The 25312-nt window shown below is 44.9% G+C and overlaps 2 protein-coding genes across 2 annotated transcripts; both read right to left on the bottom strand.

Annotated features, from left to right (window-relative positions):
* Nucleotides 1-608: 608 nt before the first annotated feature.
* LOC139578436 (Golgi SNAP receptor complex member 2-like) lies at nucleotides 609-7756 on the bottom strand. The gene is made up of 6 exons (XM_071406011.1): nucleotides 7512-7756; nucleotides 6770-6834; nucleotides 4316-4424; nucleotides 3550-3682; nucleotides 3225-3365; nucleotides 609-2227 (listed from the first exon to the last, which is right to left on the bottom strand). The coding sequence occupies exons 1-6, from the start codon at nucleotides 7538-7540 to the stop codon at nucleotides 2066-2068; spliced, it is 639 nt and encodes a 212-aa protein (XP_071262112.1). The 5' UTR covers nucleotides 7541-7756; the 3' UTR covers nucleotides 609-2065.
* Nucleotides 7757-15887: 8131 nt separating this feature from the next.
* Nucleotides 15888-23413, bottom strand: LOC139578440 (protein Wnt-9b-like). Its single transcript, XM_071406026.1, has 4 exons — nucleotides 23261-23413; nucleotides 22008-22261; nucleotides 20881-21146; nucleotides 15888-18032 (listed from the first exon to the last, which is right to left on the bottom strand). The coding sequence occupies exons 1-4, from the start codon at nucleotides 23344-23346 to the stop codon at nucleotides 17571-17573; spliced, it is 1068 nt and encodes a 355-aa protein (XP_071262127.1). The 5' UTR covers nucleotides 23347-23413; the 3' UTR covers nucleotides 15888-17570.
* Between the last annotated feature and the right edge of the window lie 1899 nt (nucleotides 23414-25312).

Genomic DNA, 25312 nt, shown 5'->3' on the forward strand with positions numbered 1-25312 from the left:
CTAATAAGGCTAGAGGATTTTACATCTGTTTTGACTCTCTCCTGAAGGTTATGGAATGCTGAGCTGTCACTAGATGGCGCCAGAGCTCAGTAAGTTTTGGGTAGCCTCACTTACAGCTAGCTGTACATCAAGACCAGGAGTCAGACCGTCTAATTTCAGCGTAAAACTTTCCATAGTTTACCTGCTGGAACATTACATGCTTATTGCTCGCCCAGGATTGTATTTTAAGTAAATGTGAAAAATGGATTGTATGACGATATGCACTCAGTACTGTAAGTGGTTCTGAATAAGCGTGTCTGCTAAATGACTAACATGTCAGATGTGATGGTAGGGGATCCAGAGTGTGCATAGGAAAAGTCCCCAGACTAGGGCCCCTCAAGTACTAAAGTCTTGAAAGTAATTCTATTTCAAACAGTGGAAGGAAAAGCCCTCCAAACAATAGCTTTACTGTTGTAAATTTAAACTCCATATTGTATGACAGGCTCTGACATTTTCAGCAAGATAATTATTTAAACTATGGGGTATGCTTTATATCCATTGTTAGTTTTGACCCATACCTAATTTAATTGCTAGATTACATGGACAATAATATACACTTCAGAGACAGATTTAAGACAAGTTGTTTTTAAAATGTTTAATTTTTGATCTTCAGAGAATTACAATTTGAACCTTGGTTGCACTAACATAGTGAGACTATGGGCCAAGCAAATGTCCAGATAATTGACATTTTGACAGTGCGACAACAATACACCTTCAGATAGTTTCTCAAAACATGACAAACAGAGAATATTTGATCACATTTGTGTTTTTGTTCTTACTATCGGTATGTAGCTTGGGCACAGGTCCCTGTAAACTGCCCTCTTCCTCCCTGGGCTACATACATGTATTGGTTAATCTGACATAAGTATTCTCCAGGCAGTGTCATTATGATGTGTGATGAGGTAAGGTGCAACATCAGCTTTTCATCCATTTCCAGATAACTATTTTTCTGTCCATTTTAAGAATCATCCTTATTTGGGAAAAAGAGCAGCAAACAGTCAAATGATGCTTCAAATAGATATGGTGAAGATGAAACCACAATGAATACCATCCACAAGGCAATGGAGAACTCATAGGGGAGACTAAGGCAAGCAAGTGGACCTTGAAGGAGAATTGGTTTGAAAAAGGTAACCAGTCATGAAATGTTCTCTTTCTCACCCACCTACAGCTTCACACACAGGCTGTCAGGTGGATGACCGCCGAGATGAGTGGCAGGTGTCAGCGAGCTGGAATTATGGGTGCAAGGTTCCACGTTCAGTTTGAAGTCAAATTAAAGTGTAGACACTGAGTGCAAAAGATTAAGGACGCCTGCTCTTTCCATAACAGGCTGACCAGGTGAATGCTATGATCCCTTATTGATGTCACTTGTTAAATCCACTTCAATCAGTATAAATGGAGGATATGTATTTTTTTTTTTTTTAATGTAAGCCTTGAGACATGGATTGTATATGTGTGCCATTCAGAGGGTTAATGGGCAAGACAAAAGAGTGCCTTTGAACAGGGATGTTAGTAGGTGCCAGGCGCACCGGTTTGTGTAAAGAACTGCAACACTGTTTTTTACGCTCATCAGCTAGGCGTGTCACTAATGGTCCACCGCCCAAAGGACATCCAGCTAACTTGACAACTGTGGGAGGCATTGGAATCAACATGGGCCAGCATCCCTGTGGACCGCTTTCAATACCTTGTAGAGTCCATGCCCAGATGAATTGAGGCTGTTCTGAGGGCAAAGGGTGCAACTCAACATTAGGAAGGCATCCTTAATGTGTTGTACACTCAGTGTATATGTCTTGCCTTAACACCCATTTTACTGGTGCAAACAAACAGTGGTTGAAATAGAAGTGGGTGACAAAACCCATGGAAATTAAAAGACGGATAATTCCTCGCCTTCCGATCGGAAAACAATACTTTCAAGGAGCTCTCCGATTAGAAGACAAGGCTAATTTATCACCGTTCACGTATCTTATGGGCTTATTGTGCAAAAATGTCCAAGACCAACGCAAAACTGTGGTTGCAGTTGCGGTCATGGTCAGCCCAGGTACTTGACCACCAGGAACATGACCACACAGGTGAGCAGCATCCCTCCAATCATGATTAACTTATCCTGGGTGGCCCTCTTCTCGATCAGCCTCATCACCGTGTTGGACAGACCCAGCATGTTGGCCACATCCAGCATCTTCTTATGGGTCCCCTGGATTTAGGGAAGACGGGAGAAAAGACATCAAACATTAGCTGCTGAAGTTCCATTGATTGTGCTGTTGTTTCCTGAAGAAAAAGCTGAAGTTAGTTATTAATGGGTATTCTGCTTCATTGCTGTTTGTTTGTGGGAATACTGTATACACAGTCGTATCATAACCTGCATTTAGCCTGGTCATGACAAAGCTCTACTCAACTGATTAGGGAGAGGCTGTCTGAGGAACCACACCCAGCCGTTCTGTCCTCCCGGTCTGTCCCTCAGCTGTTTCTCACGACCAGCCCATCTGATCACCAGACGCCCTGATAAGAGGAGGCCTACAGCAGCCTCTACCAGGAACACCATCTCTTCTCCTCCCTGGAAATATGTACTTAGCCTGATGCTGACGACCAGCACCACACACTTCTACTACACATAGTGATCATTACAGAGGACAGAAACCGGGGTTTGTTTTGGAATACTGATTCCTCTCTCTGGGATACCGTCGACAGGGACCTGCCCTGTCACGGTCAGTGTTCCTTGGCAAAGTGTCAAAAAATAAAAAAAGATCCTCAAAAAGTTATACAGCTGCACCATTGAGAGCATCTTGACTTGCTGCATCACCGCTTGGTATGGCAACTGCTTGGCATCCACTACAAAGGGTAGTGCGTATGGCCCAGCACATCACTGGGGCCGAGCTCCCTGCCATCCAGGACCTCTATACCAGGTGGTGTCAGAGGAAGGCTCTAAACATTGTCAAAGACTCCAGCCCCCCAAGTGATAGACTTATTTCTGCTACCGCACGGAAAGCGGTACCGATGCACCAAGTCTGGAACCAACAGGACCCTGAACAGCTTTTACCCCCAAGCCATAACAATGCTAAATAGTTAACCAAATAGCTACCAGGACTATCAGCATTTTGCACTCTTTCGACTCATCACATACGCTGCTGCTAGTGCTTATTATCTATCCTGTAGCCTCGAATGAAATTTGATTTGTAAGGGGAAACACACACCTTGAGCGTGCCCCTCTGGTCCCTGAGTCCGGTGAGGATGCTGCTGCCGCTGCCCAGGAGGTCGTCCATGCCTCTGTGTGCGTTGTTCAGGTTGGAGTTTAACTGCAACGTCTCGTCTATGGGAATGGAGGTGTCTGCATCCTGTAGGGGACAATACCGGTAACATCTCAAAACAATGTTCCCCTAATAAATGTATTTAGGTTTTATTGTTACACCAGTTGTGGTGTGTCAAGCAGAGTTAGTATGCATGTTTTAGGTTATCATTACATGAGTGCAGACATTACTGTAGTGCTACATGGGAGATGAGTGGGCCACTACTACTGACGTTGGTGGTGAAGGTACGACTCATGAGCTCCTCCCTCTCTCGGTCCTGGGTCTCTCGTGAGTAGCGGCGGTGCTGGAAGTTCCTCAGCGCCGTCTGGAGGTGCTGAACATCATACTTCAGCTGGTCTACCCGCCTGCGGAGGGGACACAGACAGAGACAACATTATTTTTACACCCCAGCCGAATAATGGCAGAGGAAATCTCAGAGGGTAAAAATGGCAGCCTTTGCCTCCAGCTCCATCCAGCATTTCAGGACTGTGGTTTAGTCACTCCTCCTTCCCTAACTCATGACATCTCCCTTGGTATGCACTGTATGGATGTCTTCTAGCTCTCAATAAAAGCTTTCTATCATCACTAAGATAAGTCAACATGCTTCCCGTCTTCCCAATCTGACTTCTCCTCTTCTCCACCTGGCTGAAACACCGGAGGGCCTGTCTCCCTCCACCCTTCTCTCCCTCTCCTCCTGAGCATCACCTGCTCGTGGCTCAGCCCTGCGGCCCCAGCGTACTGTAGCTGTCCTGAGATCAGAGGAGAGCTGTGGGACGGGGCGCAGCAGTTTGTCCCCTGGGGCCTGTTTACCCAGCTCTGAAGTGACGCCTTGCCCAACGCGGCAGGAATGCCGGTGATGACGCCACAGGGGATGAGAAGCACACTGCCTGTTTCATCTAGCTGCGACCTCGTCCCAGTCCCACCCATCTTTATGAAACATTCCTCGCCATGCCATCTCTGGTGTATTTGGGTCACCGATGCAGTTTATGAGTACTCACAGTTTGGCGTTCTGACGGCGGTTTGGCGGTTCTTTGCTAGCCAGGATTTCCAGACGTTCCAAATGGCTGAAGATCTGCTCGATTCTGGCCTGCAGCTCGTTCTCCAACACTGGAGAGCACACACACACACACACATCTAAACACACCCTGAACAGTTGTTTCACTCCCCAAAGAGGCCAATCTTATACAAAATAAAATGTTAAAGTTATGTTCATTCTAACAAATCAGACAAGACAGATGATGTCAGTGGTTTGTCACACTGTAGTTAAGTTTCCCCATTCCATGATACAATGGAATATAGCCCCACGGTTTCAGGTGAATCCAAGAGAGGGATGAAAGCAAATATGTTATTTCCTCAAACTTCGCAGAGGAAGTTAATCCACATTGAAACAAAGGACCTTGTACATAATCTCTTCATGGAGACAAATCAGCCACTGATTCTTATTTGAAGTCAGATATCTATCGTTACACCCGTTTCATTCTCAGACTGCTGAGATTCTAGATAGCGTTTGATTCCAAGGTGACAGCAGCACTAGGCTTGTGGGAAGCTTTTATCTGCCCTTTAAAAGGACTAGCACCATCTTGTCCCCCACCCCCACCCTCTCCCGTCCTGACTGAGTGACTCCTCGCTGCATCCTTCCACCCTCTAACATGCGAGATGATGTCATTGTCACGACTGGGCGGCCGACTGGCTGCCACCATTATCTTTAGAGAAGCCTTCCCAGTCGTCCCTCTGCCTCCACCCCTATGCTTCCTGCCCTGGCACCAGCCTGGCTCACAGAACATTGCCCGCCCTACCCACCGCCCAAAACAATCAGTAGGGAGGGCAGGGTACAGCTTGGCTCAAAGGGCTGCGCAACACTGAAGAAGGGGAAAATATGTAAATACTGCCTAGTTGTAAATTCCAAATATATAATTAACAAAAATATGAAAACGCAACAATTTTAAATATTTTACTGAGTTACAGTTCATATAAGGAAATCAGTCAAATTAAATAAATTCATTAGGCCCTCATCTATGGATTTCACATGACTGGGAATACAGATATGCATCCGTTGGTCACAGATACCATAAAAAAAGGTAGGGGCCTGGATCATAAAACCAGTCAGTATCTGGCCACCATTTTCTTCATGCAGCGCGAATAAAGAGTTGATCAGGCTGTTGATTGTGCCCTGTGGAATGTTGTCCCACTTCTCTTCAATGGCTGTGAGAAGTTGCTGGATATTGGTGGGAACTGGAATGCGCTGTCGTACACGTAGATGCAGAGCATCCCAAACATGCTCAATGGGCGACGTGTCTGGTGAGTATGCAGGCCATGGAAGAACTGGGACATTTTCAGCTTCCAGGAAATGTGAACAGATCCTTTCGACATGGGGCTGTGCATTATCATGCTGAAACATGAGGTGATGGCGGCGGATGAATGGCACGACAATGGGCCTCGGGAACTCGTCACAGTATCTCTGTGCATTCAAATTGCCATCAATAAAATGCAATTGTGCTCGTGGTCCGTAGCTTATGCCTTCCCATACTTTAACCCCACCACTGGGCACTCTGTTCACAACGCAAACCGCTCGCAAACACAACGCAAACACACTGTCTGCAATCTGCCCAGTACAGCTGAAACCAGGATTAATCCGTGAAGAGCACACTTCTCCAGCATGCCAGTGGCCATAGAAGGTGAACATTTGCCCACTGAAGTCGGTTACGACGCAGATCTGCAGTCAGGTCAAGACCCTGGTGAGGGCGACGAGCACGCAGATGAGCTTCCCTGATACGGTTTCTGACAGCTTGTGCAGAAATTCTGCGGTTGTGCAAACCCACAGATTCATCAGCTGTCTGGGTGGCTGGGCTCAGACAATCACGCAGGTGAAGAAGCCAGATATGAAGGTCCTAGGCTGGCCTGGTTACATGTGGTCTGCGGTTGTGAGGCCAGTTGAACGTACTGCCAAATTCTGTAAACAACGTTGGAGGCAGCTTATTGTAGAGAAATACACATTCAATTCTCTGGCATTAACTTTGTTGGACAGTCCTGCAGTCAGCATGCCAATTACACGCTCCCTCAAAACTTGAGACTTCTGTGGCATTGTGTTGTATGACAAAACTGCACATTTTAGTGACCTTTTATTGACCCCCAGCACAAGGTGCACCTGTGTAATTATCATGCGGTTTAATCAGCTTCTTGATATGCCACATCTGTCAGGTGGATCAATTATCTTGGCAAAGGAAAAATGCTCACTAACAGGGATGTAAACACATTTTTGAGAAATAAGCTTTTTGTGCTTATGGAACATATCTGGGATCTTTTATTTTAGCTCATGAAACATTTGACCAACACTTTACATGTTGCATTTCTATTTTTGTACAATGTAGACACGATGGATGGTGGATCAAAGGTTGACACTTGCAACATTCATTGAATGCAGAAGATACATTATTTAGAAAGAGTGAACTCACAGTGGACAGACGGACGATCTGTGTTCTCCAGGCGTCCCATGAGCGACTGCACCTCCTGTATTTGCCTGATCAAAGAGGACAGAGAGTAAAGATATATAATTATTCCTAGGCTACCGTAAATATTAAACAGAGGTCTATATGGAGGCTCTATGGAAACGTAATATTAGATAAAGGTCTATTGAATAGACAAGGAACTAGACAATGGTATGTGGCAATTTAATACGTAAACTACAGACAGTGAATTAATGGTGCTTTCAAGACTACTGGAAACTCGGGTTTGGGGGGCGAAACAAGGTAAAATCATGACGTCAGTGATCTTTAGGTCAGAAAGTCGGAACTCTAAAAAGATGCTCGAGTTTCCGACTTGGAATTCCGACTTGGATGACTGTTCAAAACGATGTTTCCCAGTCAGAGCTAGTTTTTTTTACGAGTTCCTTGTAGTCTTGAATGCACTGAAGTCAAAGATTTCTGAGTTCCCAGTTGATTTGAACGCGGCGTACCGTTACAGTAGTGATAGTTTAATATAGTTGGTCATCGATCTATGGCTATCTATTAGCTGGTTGGCTAGCTAGTTTCCTGTTGACATCATGACCACTAATGGAAGGGGTTAGTTAAAACTATCTTTGTCATGAAATGTTGTTAGCTAGCCAGCTAGTTACAGTAACGCGGTAACGTTATGTCATAAGGCAATTGAGCTACGTTAGCTGTCTTAAATGTTTTGAAAGAGAACAGAAACACTCACTTATTTGTTTGATGGTACAATGTTTCCATTTTCCTTTATGTTTCAAGACACAATCCACAAAAAAATACTCTCGGTCTATAGAGGAATACCTTTGTCCGGTTTTATTGTTAAACTGAAAACAAGTGGATGTTTGTGCAATGCACACGTCATCAGTTGAGAAGATTTGTGTACGGAAATGGAATAACGGAAGCTCCACCGAGTGATAAAAGCCAAAGAACTGCTGCAGCGACACTACGAGGCAGGTACAGGTAGCTCGACAGCTCCAATCAAACAATGTAGAACCGGAAATTTAGGAAAATCCTAAATATAATGATTTAAAGTTAGTGTAATTTAAATCATATTCATGTTTTCTCTCTTACCTTTCACCACCAAAATATGGAATGATAATAGCCTACATTTATGAAGTGGAAGTGAGCTTTCTAGATTTGAGTGATGCTTTTAAATCATGTTTTGGTTCATTTGATGTGTGAAGGTGAACGGAAAGGCACTGGAGCAACGAACCACCCTTGCTGTCTCTGCCTGGCCGGTTCCCCTCTCTCCACTGGGATTCTCTGCCTCTAACCCTATTACAGAGGCTGAGTCACTGGCTTACTGGTGCTCTTCCATGCCGTCCCTATGAGGGGTGCGCCACTTGAGTGGGTTGAGTCACTGACGTGATTTTCCTGTCCGGGTTGGCGTCCCCCCTTGGGTTGTGCCGTGGGGGAGATCTTTGTGGACTATACACGGCCTTGTCTCAGGATGGTAAGTTGGTGGTTGAAGATTATCCCTCTAGTGGTGTGGGGGCTGTGCTTTGGCAAAGTGGGTGGGGTTATATTCTGCCTGTTTGACCCTGTCCGGGGGTATTTTCAGACGGGGCCACAGTGTCTCCCGACCACTCCTGTCTCAACCTCCAGTATTTATGCTGCAGTAGTTTATGTGTCAGGGGGCTAGGGTCAGTCTGTTATATCTGGAGTATTTCTCCTGTCTTATCCGGTGTCCTGTGTGAATTTAAGTATGCTCTCTCCAATTCTCTCTCTTTTTCTCTCTTTCTTTCGTTCTTTCTCTCTCTCGGAGGACCTGAACCCTAGGACCATGCCGTAGGACAACCTGGCCTGATGACTCCTTGCTATCCCCAGTCCACCTCGTGATGCTGCTGCTCCAGTTTCAACTGTTCTGCCTGAGGCTATGGAACCCTGACCTGTTCACCGGACGTGCTACCTGTCCCAGACCTGCTGGTTTCAAGTCTCTAGATACAGCAGGAGCGGTAGAGATACTCTGAATGATCGGCTATGAAAAGCCAACTGACATTTACTCCTGAGGTGCTGACCTGTTGCACCCTCGACAACCACTGTGATTATTATTATTTGACCTTGCTGGTCATGTATGAACATTTGAACATCTTGGCCATGTTCTGTAATAATCTCCACCTGGCACAGCCAGTAGAGGACTGGCCACCCCTCATAGCCTGGTTCCTCTCTAGGTTTCTTCCTAGGTTCTGGTCTTTCTAGGGAGTTTTTCCTGGCCACTGTGCTTCTACACCTGTATTGCTTGCTGTTTGGGGTTTTAGGCTGGGTTTCTGTACAGCACTTTGTGACATCAGCTGATGTAAGAAGGGCTTTATAAATACATTTGATTGATTGATTGATATTCTCAGATTTTTACATGTCATGTATCATACCTTTAATCTGAATCACAGACAGTGTGCTTTCTGTTCCCACAAAAAAACATCCTCTCCCTCTCTATCCAACCAGGGCTCATCTGTTATTGGGGAGACGCATGTAACTGGAAAGACTTAATGAGAAGACGTCTCCAGGCAAAGTTTTGTCAGCTCACCCTGGCTTTGTCTAATTATCCCTTTTTCCATAGATTGGTGTCGGAATACACCTGTCTGTCCATCCCGGATTCCCTCCTCTGCCCGTGGATACAGACAGACCAACAACAATGATATCAAACTTTCCACGGACAGATGAGATTGGGAGAAGTCACAAATGGCTGCACCCAGGATGAATGAGGATGAGGTAAGGTGTCAGATGGTTTAAGCTGCCCATCAAATTCTCTCTCCCCTTCAATGAGTGTGTGAAACAGACTTGGTTTGATTTCTCAGAATTATGCTGCGACTGAGTGGTGTTTCCCCCCCTGAGATGTTAACAATGGATCCTTAGTGATCCAGAAGAGAGAATCATCCTGGGGCTATCCCTGGCACCCCTACAAAACCACACCTCACATCAGCTCTCTCTCTCTCTCCCACGCTCCATCAGCCTACCACTGGGGATGCATGAGGGTATGAGCAGAGCAGCCAAACAAGTGCAGGTGTTCCATTGACAGATACTATATGTTCAGGGGAATTGGCTCTTAATGTCTCTATAATGTGTTATTGTTTACCCCACATAGCACAACCGACCTATCATGAGAGAGATCGTTTGCGGAGCCTGTTGGTTGATGGTTGACACTTGTCTCTCCAGGCTACTTGCTTCTCAACAGAGGCCTGTTTTAACCCACCCCCACATGTCAAAAAACATGATTCATGTTCAAGCCACTTCTTTCTCTTGCTGCTCACCATTTTCGGTTGTCATAACACCTCCCCAGGGCAGTGGTGGGATATGTTTAGATTTAACATGTAGCTCAGACAAGTAGAGAAGGAGAGGAAGGGCCCCTACGAGCCCTTTGGCAGATTATTTGCCTCCCTTCTGAGGTCGTAGGGTCCTCACTGTCTGTCCTCTATCTTTCAGCCCTGGAGAAAGGAGGAGCTGAGTTTACCGGTCTCCCCCCCCCCCACACCTGAGCACCACAGGCCGATACTGACACCTAGACTCCAGGTGTGGAGCATGCTCGCTTCACTCTGATTGACCAAGTCATCATCATGTATCCATTTCAATCCCGCTAAACTCCCCTGTTCTGTTACATTCATGTACATCAGTCACTGAACCCACCTATAGGGAAAGAGATAAAGAAAAACTGTGTAGGTAGGGTTAAATTAGGGTTTGTTGTTGAGGTTTTCAAGATAGGTCTAGTGTGAAGATGGATGGTGGAGATGTTTAGCCCTGTGTGTGTGTGGCTCCTTTTCCTAACCACCAGTAAGACACCCTATTTTCTGATGCCAGCACTGGATCCCTGGGGCCGTCAAAAGCAGTTTCCTGGAACTAGAGAGGATTTTGAGCCGGATCAGTCTCCCTCTCCTGGCTAGACACCATGGCAGGAGCACTGTTGTTAGGTGGAGGAACTCACCCGTCCCACTGAATGAGTCCCCTATGCCTTTGTTTTAAACATAAAGGGAAAATGATATGTTATTAAATCACTTATATTTAATGCACTGAACGATCCTTCTCAGGCAAAATAATACATTATAACTCTACAATCATAGCCCCGGAGAGACAAAATGAAGAGCCCAATTATGACGAGCTAAATTGCTGCAGGGCAACGATGTTTGGATACCAGTCATTTTTTGGAAGGCAACTGATCTTCTCATTCTCCTGAGGGAAATTATCAGTTTGTCTTTGAAGCCGTGATGAGAGGTTGAATGAAAGCAGATGAGTACCTGTCAAAAAAGAGAGGGAGAATTCATAAGGTCTCTGTGTCTATGGGGACTAAGGAGAGGGGTTCGACTGGCATTTGTTTCTGCTCTTTGACTGTAATGGAGCACAGCGGTGTAGAGGTGAGAGGGGTGAGGAGGTGAGAGGGGCGCGCCCACCCAGAGAGAGGAGGTGGTGAAATGACTGCCCTGAAGATACTGGTGAGTCTCTCCTCTCTCATTCTCTCTCTCCCCTTCTCTCTCCCCCCTCCCCCCCTCCCCCCCCTCTCTACCTGCTGCCCTTCTGGCCTGAGAGAGCACAGGGAGCATGGATCATGCATCTGTCAGCCTCACACACACACACACACAGCCCTGTGGCCATACCACCTAGGAGTGGTGACACCTAGACCCCGGAGCATGTGCTGTCTCGGTGAGGATGAGAGATCATGTCCACCCCCATGACTGGATGACATGCCGTCTTGCTGCACTCTGGAGGTTAACAGCAACATGGCACAGAGAGGAGCACCACATAGCACCTCACCGGGCTTCCCCTGCCTGCCAGTAGCATTACACAGAGTGACAGCTTCCTATCCACAGTCATGCACCAGGGTTTAATCACACTCTCATCATCAAGTCATATGTGTCAATGAGTCTTAAAATGTGGTTTTGAGGAAGTCAAAAGAAGATAGATGATAGATTGATGAATACTTTAATTGTGATACTGAAATGACTGAATTGGGGAATTGGTTCTATGATGAAAATGTAGATATCGAAACTAACACTTATGTGTCCACATATTTGATTATTATCCAATAATTTAGAGGTTTGATTTTACAGATATATGATCTTAATTTGATCACTCTTTTGTTGCTGAGAATTTCCCCACACAGCAGGAAATGCAAACTTATAGTTTATTCAAGGTTAAAAACTATTCTAAAGTTTGTATTTAACACTTTAAAATGTCAGACTTGATTTGCCCTAACGAAAAATGTATCAACCCTGACAAAAAATGTCCATTAATTAAAATCCACATAATAATTCACATGTCCTGTTGCTGCAGGATTATTTTCCTGCTGTAGCAAACTGGCTCATATTAAGATCCTACATCTGTACAAAAGGTAATCTTTCAACAACAACAAAAAATCTTAGTTTTACAATCAAATACAATTTCAGGTGATACCACATGAATGTAAATATCCCATACAGTATGAATAAACGTACGAGTTTTTGGCAGCACCAGATGTCATGTGTTGAGAACACAGAGCTCTGGACCTTATCTCTATTTTCCTGTTCTGGACTTTGTTCATCTGGAAATGCTTTGTTTGTGCTTGTAATGGAGGTCAGGCCTACACTGTTGTTTGTGTGTCCAATTTGATTTGTCACATGCATCGAATACAACAGGTGTAAACTTAACCGTGAAATGCTTTCTTACAACGATGCAAAGTTGAAAAATAGTAACACAAGAAGAATGAAATACACAAGAATGGAGATATATACGGGGAGTACCAGTACCAGATCAATGTACAGAGGTATTTGAGGTAGATATGTACATGAAGGCAGGGTAAAGTGACTGGCATCCAGATATCAGATTATAGATTATAATAAGAGTAAAATAAAGTACAGAGTAGCAGCAGCATATGATTAGTGTAAAAGTGTGTGTGGTTGTGTCAGTATGCGTGTATGTAGTGTATGTGAATGTGTGTGGGTTTTGTGAGAGTCGGTGTAGTGTGTGTGTGTTGTGCTTCTTTGTATTTGTGTGTGCACATCATGGAGCTGAGAGAAAGGGGGAGACGGGGAGAGTCAGATAGGGAGGTATAAGGGGGCTTATTGTGGTCTCCTATCACTTTAGCTGCAGAGCAAACAGCTGTGTTGGTGCTTCAGGTGTTCCTCCACTGCAGCCATGGGGCTCATGGGAACAGCCTCCCCCACCAGTTTCCCAGCCCTCAGCAGCCCTCAGACATGAAGGAAGGGATTGCCAAGGGCTTACAGATGTAGGATCTTAATTTGAGCAAGTTTGCTCCAGCAGGAAAATAATCCTGCAGCAACAGGAAATGTGGATTATAATTAATGGACATTTTTTGTAGTGGGTGATGCATTTTTGGTTCGGGCAAATCAAGTCTGACATTTTTAAAGTGGAAATTACAAACTTTCAAAGCCTTTTTAAACCTTGAATGCACTACACGTTTGCATTTCCTGCTGTGAAGGAAAATTCTCAGCAACAAAACGTTGAGGAGGGGGTTGGTGGGCAAACACAGGCTGAGGGGATGGGTGGCATCTTCACTGTGTGAAATGAATTCACTAAAGCAGTTGTCATCTGTCCTGCATCATATCTACTGTCTATTTAAGTTTCTCTCTGTGTACTTGTCTCTGAGGCCTTGGCTCGGTCTCCAATGAACCGCACGGTCTCCCTCAGGGTGCTACTTCAACCCTGCGTGGGAAGCTGCACTGTCTGAGACATGACAGTGTCAGAAAACAATGTCGTAAAACTCAAGAGTTATGCAGAACACAAACACAGCATAGTAGGACTTTCATGAGTTCTACCTGTGAGTTCTACCTGTAGAACCTTCAGTAGAGCTCACTTTTGCCACAAAGGTCATCAGTAAAATGCCCATGTCTCCTCTGCTGTCACCCATGCTACAGCACAAGTTACCCTAACACTTATTTATATCCAGAATCATCAACAGACTCCCAGTCAACCACCAGTAATAACTCCCCATCCAGCCACCTATACTTCAGTGGTAGGCCCCTCCATAGAGGTATGCACTCATCCCTGTCATGGCTCTAGGCATTGTATGTTCTTGTTGTGGGTTGAGCAATTGCATTAGTCATTTCACATTCCAAATTCCTACCCCATGCCGTATTCCCCAACCCTCTCTCTCTCCCTCTCTCTCCTTCACCCAATCCATTGCTCTGTTCATCCCTTCATCACTTCCATTTTGCCAGGGCTGGGGAGGGTGTGGCCTGGTTTGGTGGTTTGGGAATACACACTGATGCTATCCTGCAGTACCCTCTCCTTAGGGAAGGAAATGTGACAGAGACTAGACTTTTGACCCGAGGGTTCAAATTACAGGAGGGGACCTTGCTATATGTATGTATGTATCCTGGAGCAAGGTACCTAGCTACCTAACCCGCTACACTCCAGTTAACCTCTGCTGTACTTGTACAAATAAGTAATATATAAACCTGAAAGCTATGTATGTTGCTATGGATAAGGGCATTCACTAAGCAACGCAAATGTATCATACAAATACATGCATCAAAATGTCCAGGCCCAGAGCTCAATTCATCTTCATCCATCAGAGCATGACACATTTCCACAGCCCAGCCCAGCATAGTCACCGCCCACTGAACCCGGCCAACAGAGACACAAGGCGGATAGTGTTACTGCCACCGTCACCCTACATTGTGTATGTCATTCACGCCTCTGTTGTGTTTCAGGATGAGAGTGAAGAGTTTGAGCACATCCAGCCTTCCTGGCCACCCTCACACACCCGCACATGAACACTGGGACTATAAACACACACGCACACCACTCTCATTATGCTAACCACAGGTGCACACACACACACACATATATGCAAAAACAATTATCTTCCCTCACCTTGCTGTTTTCAGTCTGCACATAGAAATACAATCACACACACATGTATGTTACCCCCCCCTCTGAAGCTCCCCAGACTCCCAACTCTGAGCAGCCTCAGTCCTGTCCTTGGGGGCTTGTGCGTGAGAAGATGGCAGTGGACTCAGCAGCCCCCTCCACTCAGGGCAGTGGGGGAAATGAAGGCTTTAGGAGTTCATTATAAAACAACAGTAGCAGCAGGAGATCAGCCTCCTGGGCTCCAAACGATCCCCCGTCTCATCCTTCCATCGACTTCTCTCTCTTTATGTTTCTCTCCATATCTCTCTTTCTCCCCTCGTCCGGCTCGCAAGTAAACGACACATCCTTCTGTCTTGTCCTTGCGTTCCCGTCCTTTCTCTCCCACTCTCTCTCCCTCTTCACCCCCCTCTTATTGTAAGCAATTTTATGTAATACAGGTAAATATTGATAAACAGTCATTAGGTGGGTTCCTATATGAGCCAGCAGTCTGCTCGTGTCAACCTGTGACCTGTTGGATGTTTTAATAGAGCAGAGCTCATTATGTTGGAGCAGAGAATGTTCATGTCTAATCACTGTGATCAGAGATAAACATCAAAAGCTCCGGGACATGACACACTGTAAATGTAGCAATATCTCAAACAATAAGCCTCTGTGTGATTTGGTTCTCAGTGGAGAGCCTTCTCTCACAGGTATGAATATTTAATTTCTAATCATTAGCGTTAGATATGACCTTTTGCCCTTTGAGAGGCGCACTGTATATTGAGGTCAAAGGGGGAAAAAAAACATTCTGTAGACAACATTCTTCTGCATCATCATCTTTGACATCATCATCATTATTGTTGTCATCATGACTGGCCTGTTGTGCCAGAGGCAGAACACCTGTATGTGTGCGTGCTGCTCTCCTCCCCCTGCATGTGTTGGGCAGTTGGTGGTTGAGAGTGATGCACTGAGACCACAGTCCTTTCAGATGAAAAGGAGGGCAGGGCAGCACAATCAGGAAGTGGTTTTGCTGGAGAGAGACTGCTCGTGTGTGGAGCTCAGAGCAGGTGCATGGCCGTGGCTTTTGTGACTGTGATTCTGTGATTGATATGTGTGTGTGTGTGTGCGTGCGTGAGAGCGAGAGAGACATACAGAGATAGGGAAAGGGAGACAGCAATTGATCAGGATGAAAGAAAGAGAAGTTACTGCCACAAGGCTCCCGTACTTTCATTTTAAGACAAGAAAGTAAAATATAGAAACAGGTAACAAGCATGATCATTACTTATAGTAACTATAAATGGAGACAAAGAAATTTTTTACAAATGTATATGTTGATTTATTTGAATTGCTTTTAAATAAGAATATACAGTATGTCACAATGTAAATAATATTGTTACAGTATACAGCTATGACCAAGTTTAAAGGAATTGTACATTGATCTAAAAGTTTGACTTTAGTTTCATGACAGACACAAGGAAGTATTTGCAAGGCAAATAAATCATTATGATAATTGCCCAAAGACCAGATGAGGTAGAGATATATACGATTCCACTGTCTAATATGCTTTGAGGCTGATATGAGTTATATCCATGTACATAACTCTATATCTCTGCATAAACAAGAAAATAAACACTGGCACAGGGAACTGATTGTAAAATATTGGAAACATAAATGGGTGCCTAAAAGCCCTAGGGGCAGATATGGACCTTTAACCCCAACCCACGGACAGACACAGAGGTCTGGCATGGAGAGCTGGAGGAATGGCGGAGGCAAATACGGCTATTTCCTCTGATTGGTAATTGAGAAAACAAGCAGCATGATTGGGCCATTTCAAAGACATTAGAGAACAAAGATGTGCCTGAATTAGACTGTAGAGAAAACGGTTTGATTTGGTCAGGGGAACACACTTGAAAGCACAGCACAGTGCGTGCAGACATGCCCACTTATAAATAAAAAATAGAGCAAAGTTCTTTAAAGTGTCAGCAAGAGAAGAACTTTGCATAGCCGTTTTTATGGACAGTGTTTGGAGTTTCCCTTAGTTTGAGTGCAATTTCCTTAGAATTTTTCCTTTACTGTATTAACAATGTCAAACATGTAGTATTATCATAGACATTCTCACAAGAGACAACAGGTCTACTTTACCACACAATAACCCTATGACTGCATTTAGTCATAAATGACATACTAACTAGCTGTGATTATAGGCAACCTGTACTAACAGTCCATGTTCAGACATCCAGTGATTCAATGGGACTTTTTAAGGTGTGTGGTGGATATCAGTATTAACCCAGATACATTTCTCACCTTAAAGCAAAGGAGTAAAGTACTATACATAACATAGCCAACATAAGTGCTTCATTTTTCTATTACGAATGAATGAACTCTTAGACTGCTCTCACAGCAAATAAAGAGACCAGCAAACAGCAAATGAGACAGGCAGCCAGGCAGACGGAGACAGACGTCAAGAGGCTCTAGATTCCTTTTTGGCATTTTCTGGCGCTTTGGAAATGCTCTAAATCTTTATGTAAGTACTACAGCATAGTAGCAGTTAGACAAACTGACTAAGGAACAGACCGACAAAAGAAGAGGACCAATGGAACTGTCAGCGCTCCCACAGAGATGATGTTGCCAAATAATGATGGTGACCTACTGTTCATTCCAGTACCTTGTGAAGAGCCCATTCCCTGCCCATAACTGTCCAGCAAGGCAACCGTCTCCCTCTCACTTAAGGTCTGTGATGTCAGTGCATTCAGTAAAGGCAAAGCAGAAAGTGGTCTTGATACTGCCTCATCTGAGGAGACAGCGCATGTTCGATTCCAACAAGTGGCAAACTACCAACAACATTATGACCTTGTTCCATTTCCATGCTTCCCAAAACAGTTCTCAGTTCAGAACAGGCATCTGTAAGGGTATGTTTAAAAGTAAAACCCTTCAATTCATCAAGAGTAATGTCTGAGTGGTTCCTCTCCCCATCTTTTCCTCTCTCTCCCCCTTTTCAGGTATTTTTACAGGTGTACACTTCCTCCTCCCTGACACAGGTTTGACACTCTACATGGCAGCACCAGCGCACCTGGCAGTGGCAGGAGAGGGTGGTGAGGTGCATGGCCGTGTTGTAGCCGCGCCCGCAGCAAAGGCTCTGGCAGCTGGTGTCCTTGGCACAGGAGCGTCCGGCCGTGCCGGGAGAGTAGCGTGACGGCCTGCAGAAGCTAGGGGAGTCCTCCAGGAACACCAGGTCAGTGGAGCGGTGGCTCTGGCCGTGGCGACGCGGCCCCGCCAGCTCTGTCTCCCCGGTGGCCGCGTTGGTGACACTCAGCACACGCATGGCCGTGTCATAGCGGAACTTGAGCAGCCGCCCGGTGTCATGGAACGGGGACAGCTGCTTCCAGCAGGTCCGCACGGCACAGGAACCAGAGACGCCGTGACACTTACAGGTAGTCTTCAGGCCACTCTTCACTGCCTGAAAAGGAAGGAGGGGGGAAAGGAGGGTGATGAGGAGGGAGGGGAAGAGAGTGAAATGTCAGTTTATTCAGTCTGATTCATTAGCTGGGCTCTTATCGTTGGTGCTGAGCTTCAATGCCATACAACACTCCTTCCGTGGCCTCCAACTGCTTTTAAATGCTAGTAAAACTAAATGCATGCTCTTCAACCGATTGCTGCCCGCACCCTCCCGCCCGACTAGCATTGCTACTCTGGAAGGTTCTGACTTAGAATATGTGGACAACTACAAATACCTAGGTCTCTGGTTAGACTGTAAACTCTTCTTCCAGACTCACATTAAGCATCTCCAATCCAAAATGAAATCTAGAATCGGCTTCCTTTTTCGCAACAAAGCCTCTTTCACGCATGCTGCCAAACATACCCTCGTAAAACTGACTATCCTACCGATCCTTGACTTCAGCGATGTCACTTACAAAATAGCATCCAACACTCTACACAGCAAACTGGATGTAGTTTATCACAGTACCATCCGTTTTGTCACCAAAGCCCCATATACTACCCACCACTGTGACCTGTATGCTCTCGTTGGCTGGCCCTCACTACATATTCGTCGCCAAACCCACTAGCTCCAGGTCTATAAGTCTTTGCTAGGTAAAGCCCCGCCTTATCTCAGCTCACTGGTCACCATAGCAGCACCCACCCATAGCACGCGCTCCAGCAGGTATATTTCACTGGTCATCCCCAAAGCCAACACTTCCTTTGGCCGCCTTTCCTTCCAGTTCTCTGCTGCCAATGACTGGAACGAATTGCAAAAATCACTGAAGCTGGAGTCGTATATCTCCCTCTCTAACTTTAAGCATCAGCTGTCAGAGCAGCTTACCGATCACTGTACCTGTACATAGCAAATCTGTAAATAGCACACCTAACTACCTCATCCCCATATTGTTACTTATCCTCTTGCTCTTTTGCACCCCAGTATCTCTACTCACACAGCATCAACTGCACATCTATCACTCCAGTGTTAATGCTAAATTGTAATTATTTCACCTCTATGGCCTATTTATTGCCTTACCTCCCTACTCTTCCACATTTGCACACAATGTACATAGATTTTTCTATTGTCTTATTGACTGTACGTTTGTTTGTGTAACTCTGTGTTGTTGTTTTTGTCGCACTGCTTTGCTTTATCTTGGCCTTTATCTCACCTTTTATCAAGGTGAAATAAAAAATTTAAAAATCTAGACAGAGTGAACCAGTTTCCTGCAGGGTGGGGCGGGGGTCGGATGGTATGGGGCTAGTCGTCCTTTAGTTTAGCTCAGTATGAACGGTTGAGATGATGGATTAGGGAGACTGTTCGGCATGCAGTATTTCATTCACCTGACGTCTCGCATTTAGACAGCGCCTGCGGATTCGTTTTTTCAATGTGTTGAAACTAGCTCTTTCTCACGGCTTCTCTCATGTCTCTCTCCTATGAAGCCTGAGGCATCACAGACAGACAGCAGAATCTTTCCACCCTGTTCTGTGTGTGTGTGTGTGTGTGTGTGTGTGTGTGTGTGTGTGTGTGTGTGTGTGTGTGTGTGTGTGTGTGTGTGTGTGTGTGTGTGTGTGTGTGTGTGTGTGTGTGTGTGTGTGTGTGTGTGTGTGTGTGCACGGAAAACGATCATAAGAGTTTAAAAAGCTTAAACAGTTAGAGAGTTTGGGTTAGCGGCCAAAGGATGGTGTCCTGTCTTCGTTCAAAAGTTCACTGAGCTTGGTGGTGGTGGACTGGGGGTACCAGCGCTGAGGCACTCAGCCAGAGAAACTCTAACTGGGTGGGGGCCAGAGACAGGTCATGCGGCATGGGGGTCATCCTTACGGGCAGGGGGGAGACCCAGGGGCTACTTCAGGGTTGAAGAGTTCTGCCGAGTTCCGCCCTACACAGGTATGAACCCCTCAGGGGCATCTCCGAACATTACTGAGGGATGAGGGTAGAGGGGGGTGTTGTGGAAAAACAACCACCTCCGGGTCTCTACTGAGCCGGATAGGTGGAAGGTGAGGAAAACACCTCACTCAATAAAGATAAGATAAGATAGACTACTTCAGTTCATCCTGTTGTTTGTATCTCTCCCTCGCTCTCTCTCCCTCTGTCTCTGAAGGGCCTGCTGCCTCAGTTGAAAGGTAAAGGGGAAGAGCCTTGGGGCTGGCTGTTTCTAAGCTACACACACAAATACACACATAGTGTTACCGTATGAACATTATGTGGATTTATGGAGAAGAGCACAGTTCAGTGCCATACAGTAAGTGGAAAAAATGCTTGCTCGTATATTAAAAGAGGCAGCAGTTATAATTGTTCTCTCTGACGGGAGACCTTTAATTTTCTGTGGGCCCGCACAGCAAGCTTTATCATGCCTGCCTTGGAACACCTGGCTCCAGGGATCTGACAGCAGTCTGTCTCCTCTCCTATCCCTGTTACTTGCTGCCTCCCTCAGCCTCGACCAGCCCAGGCCCAGTAGCTATCTATCCACCAGGGCTACAGGAAGGGAGACAGCATGCAGGGGGAGTGGGCTACTGGCACTGGATGAGATATATGGGCAAGGAGTCAGGGCAAGACCTGGTAAAGTCACACAGTCCCTGCTGCCTCTGTTGGAAGAGTGCATTGTATGGTAAGCAGTGTTGGGGTTGTCTTCTGCTGGTGGGTCTAAAATTGAGCTGTTATTGGCTGATATGTTTATGATGCTTGGGAGGAAACTACTCACTACGGGCATAGGCTTATACCTTTCTCTTTTGAAAAAATTAACTTAAGCCACAATAGTGTCACTCACAAATGCTTAATGGGATCCTTGTTGCTTTGCTTGAGCTTATCCACATGTCAACACTCACTCACTCACCCGGATTCCAACGTTAATGTTGTGGGAGTCGATCTGCGCCCTCAGGTCTTTGCTGACCCTCTTCTGGCCCAAGAACTTCTTGAGAAATTTGGTGCTGTATTTCAAGTTGTCACCGCAGACCCCCCACTGCCATGCCTCGCGATGCTGTATTCCTGGGGAGTCATCGCACGTGCACCTCTCCATTCGGCCCGAGCTGCAAGCTTTTGCTAGTGCGTGGGACAATGCCGCTGAAGACACCGCAAGAAGAAAGGCAGTCTCCTTGAAACCTGGAATAGACAAATTACATCAACAATTAATAATAGTCTACAATAAAAATGTTAAATGTTGTTTACTCCTCGTAAATTGGCTAGGCCCAGACATGCAAAGACTAGACTATCATCCAGGCTCATGAGATAAATATTTTGGTTACATTCTACTCCCATGTTTCTACTCCAGTGTTCCGTTTAAAGAGTTGTGTCATGATTCCTCTGCTGACTGTTCCCGGTGGTTTGGTTTCGCACTGTTATTTGCTTAGCCCAGAGACATCGCTATGATGTATTTTAATCCAATTAATTCTTATTTTGACTAGGAAGGATTTTTCCCCCCAGATGAAAGTGAGTAATCACGTCGCCCTTTTCCTCTGGTAACTGGGCGGGTTTCCGAGATATAAATAACCACTGGGCCCTCGTAGGCCCCGCCGCACCGGGCTTTTTGGCTCTTTAGCCCTTAATTAACTCCATGCTGACCTGTTCATGGCTCTTCGTGCTGATAGCATAACCATGCTCTAAAATTATTTTATAAGGGGTGGAGCATTAGCCGCTGACTTTTTGTTGTTGTTGTAGGCTATAGACTAGAGTTTAGCCTGGCTCATTATTTTGAGATCACTCACCTACCCCCACAACAGTCAATTTATCAATTCAATATACTTACATTTTCAATCAATTGCATTGTTGCACTTGAGAAATCCTTTGCATCATCAAGTAGTAATTTGACCCTTACGATATTCACAACACAACTTCAGTCTAGGCTATTAGGCCTACATGTTAACTTGCTTCCCATGTTGCGTCCCTCCAGATGGAAATCTTGCCCTCATATCTCTCTGTGTGTAAATACATGGCACTCTGTGAATTGATGACATATTATTGCACCTCTTTTCAGAAGACTCCCGCGGCCGTCCAAGCTACAGTTCCAGCGCTCGTTCCGGAATTGATAGCGACACTCCAAGAGGCTGAGGCGCACTGATTCACGCAGCGTCTCGGCCAAACCCGGCTCGCGGCGACACAGTCGTTTCTGCCTACGGGCCAGGGTCATCTGCTCGCATTGTTTTAGGTGAGCTTTTCCCGTTGGGGGTTCATTGGAGAACGGGGCAGGCAAAAAGACCAAGGGCTCTCGGCCTGTCAGCCTTTCGAAGGAGACAAATGTATACATTCAGTGCAGAATAGTTATCACTGACGTTACCAAATTCAAAAGGAAAATGTCATAGAAATAATCTTATCAAGACAATATAAATATGTAGACCTATAAATAATACCCAACGTTCTGGTGGTCCTGGGAATAAAGAAAACATGTTGTTCCAGAGTAATTTCTATAACATGTGTCCATAACAATTACATTTTGTTTATAAAGCCATAGCCTATAAATCGAAACAATATGTATAGTTTTTGCCTACTCTACAAGCTTTTAACAACACACTACACATAGGTATATGCGCAATTAAGTATAAACGTAGTAAGTCATATCAAAATGTCTGAATTTGCTTCCAAAGTAAAATTACGCACATATCGGCCTATATTGGACTTCGTCTGTCCTACCCACATGTGCCCAGTAAAACCACATAATAATGCTAAAAAAGGAAACTGAGTGTAGGATTCTAATTTTAAAATAAAATATTAAAACAAATCTGTTTATGCATGCAAATGAGCTCCCTCATACAATAGACCGTGAGAAACCATTCACACTCACAGCAAGTCGTAGATCATACAAGGATATCTTAAATATTCAAATATTCTGCTCTGAGACGTATTTGGCAAATTAATAATGATCAATAATATTATTATAATTTGTAGTGGTATCATAAGGATGTAGGCCTATTTGAAAAATTGGCACACAGCCTTGGAAACTAGCCTACTTTGTTTACTTTTAGATAGCAGAAAAATGCAATCATAAATAATCTCAGTGGATTTGAACATCCAAACAAGTCAACATTTACAGTCCTACATTGTGGTCTCGTGCGTAATTGCGCACGATAGTCATGGAACGCTGGGCTTCCATCATATAGGCAGACAATGTACGTCGCATCACATGCATTATTTCCTACAGACATCGATCTGCTGTATATGTTAGAAGTAAGGAAAAGACAATAAAACTGCAGAGACATAACAGTAAAAGAGTTGTGGCTGACCCAAAATATGCTGCAGTGTGCGAGAGGAGGATGCAGAGCTCAATGAGTCGCAGTAGGCAGGCGGTCCTTGGGAGCCTAGAGCACATGATGACGGGTCGACGCTGCTCTTCATCTCGCTGATTCTGCACTGGGAAAGTCTGTGCCGTCTGGCTGGCTCACCTCCTAAGTGGCCCACACAAACTTCGGTCCACTGCGGCAGGCGCGGTCCCAAGGGAGGCAAGGCCTCTGGGGAGCGCATCATCGTGCCACACGCCCATTGGACTCCCTTGTCGTCCCGCCCCAACCATTGAAACGCCCCTCAATTAGATGGCAGTGACAGGTAGGAAATCTACCTGGCTGTGATGAGCATTCGTCTGGGTTTTGTCATTATCGTGCCTCATATTCAAACTTGCTGGTGCATTTTCATTCTACCCACTGACAGATCTACTGTGCCATGTTTATGGTGGATACACCAGTGACAAGTGTATGGGCATATACCCGAATAACTATAGGCTATAGGATGTGGCTGGCTATAGAATGACTATAACCGAGTGTACTCCTTTAAGAAGTTCTGTAGCTGCCTGAGAAGGTAGACATAGCCTACAAATACAAACATGCAGATACACTTGTTATTGCAAAAATGGATCTTGGATTATAGGTATAGGATTACATAGGCATCTATTAAGCAATAAATACTTTTATACAGTTGAATCTCCACCATCACTTGCTGACTATTTTCCATTGCCAGCAAAGACTCGGTGATAGTCTGTCTCGTTCTTGATAACTCTATTTTAATTTTGGTCATAATGTTTACAAACCACCAAGGCTCCAATCTAATTTTCTCTACCTAACAGTGTTTTTTTCTTTGATTGTTACTTACTGTTTCATAGCAGCAGGGAAAAACCTCTATAAATACGTTTTTGTACTCAAATGAATTACATCTTTATTTCAAATGAAATCAAATCAAATTTTATTTGTCACATACACATGGTTAGCAGATGTTAATGCGAGTGTAGCGAAATGCTTGTGCTTCTAGTTCCGACAATGCAGTAATAACCAATGAGTAATCTAACCTAACAATTACACAACTACTACCTTATACACACAAGTGTAAAGGGATAAAGAATATGTACATAAAGATATATGAATGAGTGATGGTACAGAACGGCATAGGCAAGATGCAGTAGATGGTATAGAGTACAGTATATACATATGAGATGAGTAATGTAGGGTATATAAACATAAAGTGGCATAGTTTAAAGTGGCTAGTGATACATGTATTACATAAAGATGGTAAGATGCAGTAGATGATATAGAGTACAGTATATACATATGAGATGAGTAATGTAGGGTATGTAAACATTATATTAAGTGGCATTTTTTAAAGTGGCTAGTGATACATTTTTACATAAATGTCCATCAATTCCCATTATTAAAGTGGTTGGAGTTGAGTCAGTATGTTGGCAGTGGCCACTAAATGTTAGTGGTGGCTGTTTAACAGTCTGATGGCCTTGAGATAGAAGCTGTTTTTCAGTCTCTCGGTCCCTGCTTTGATGCACCTGTACTGACCTCGCCTTCTGGATGATAGCGGGGTGAACAGGCAGTGGCTCGGGTGGTTGTTGTCCTTGATGCTCTTTATGGCCTTCCTGTGACATCGGGTGGTGTAGGTGTCCTGGAGGGCAGGTAGTTTGCCCCCGGTGATGCGTTGTGCAGACCTCACTACCCTCTGGAGAGCCTTACGGTTGTGGGTGGAGCAGTTGCCGTACCAGGCGATGATACAGCCCGACGGGATGCTCTCGATTGTGCATCTGTAGAAGTTTGTAATATATTTATGCTGACATGGGCGCTTGACCAAACGCCTGCAAAGAGAAGGAACACATTGTGGGATAGACAGCCCTAGACAACACACAAACTAATAACAAGTGGCATGCCCACTGCCTACTGCCTGGTGAATAAGTAATTACTGTACAACAACACATACAGACAAACATCAACAATAAGCTTTTATTTTAATGTAATGCATCTCAAGGCTTATACCCCCTAATTAAAGGATATTATGTGCTTCATGACACC

The sequence above is a fragment of the Salvelinus alpinus genome, chromosome 1 (genome assembly GCF_045679555.1).
Source record: "Salvelinus alpinus chromosome 1, SLU_Salpinus.1, whole genome shotgun sequence".
Lineage (NCBI taxonomy): Eukaryota > Metazoa > Chordata > Actinopteri > Salmoniformes > Salmonidae > Salvelinus > Salvelinus alpinus.

What these genes read in the sequence shown, in the direction of transcription:
- LOC139578436 (XM_071406011.1), bottom strand. Translation starts at nt 7,540, where the DNA reads ATGGAAACATTGTACCATCAAACAAATAA. An exon ending in GTCGTACCTTCACCACCAAC is followed by an intron (nt 3,366 to 3,549) that starts GTCAGTAGTAGT and finishes TGTCCCCTACAG; the next exon opens with GATGCAGACACCTCCATTCC. An exon ending in ACCAGAGGGGCACGCTCAAG is followed by an intron (nt 2,228 to 3,224) that starts GTGTGTGTTTCC and finishes CCCTAAATCCAG; the next exon opens with GGGACCCATAAGAAGATGCT.
- LOC139578440 (XM_071406026.1), bottom strand. Translation starts at nt 23,346, where the DNA reads ATGTGCTCTAGGCTCCCAAGGACCGCCTGCCTACTGCGACTCATTGAG. An exon ending in CACACTGCAGCATATTTTGG is followed by an intron (nt 22,262 to 23,260) that starts GTCAGCCACAAC and finishes CTCCTTCGAAAG; the next exon opens with GCTGACAGGCCGAGAGCCCT. An exon ending in CGGGAGTCTTCTGAAAAGAG is followed by an intron (nt 21,147 to 22,007) that starts GTGCAATAATAT and finishes TGTCTATTCCAG; the next exon opens with GTTTCAAGGAGACTGCCTTT.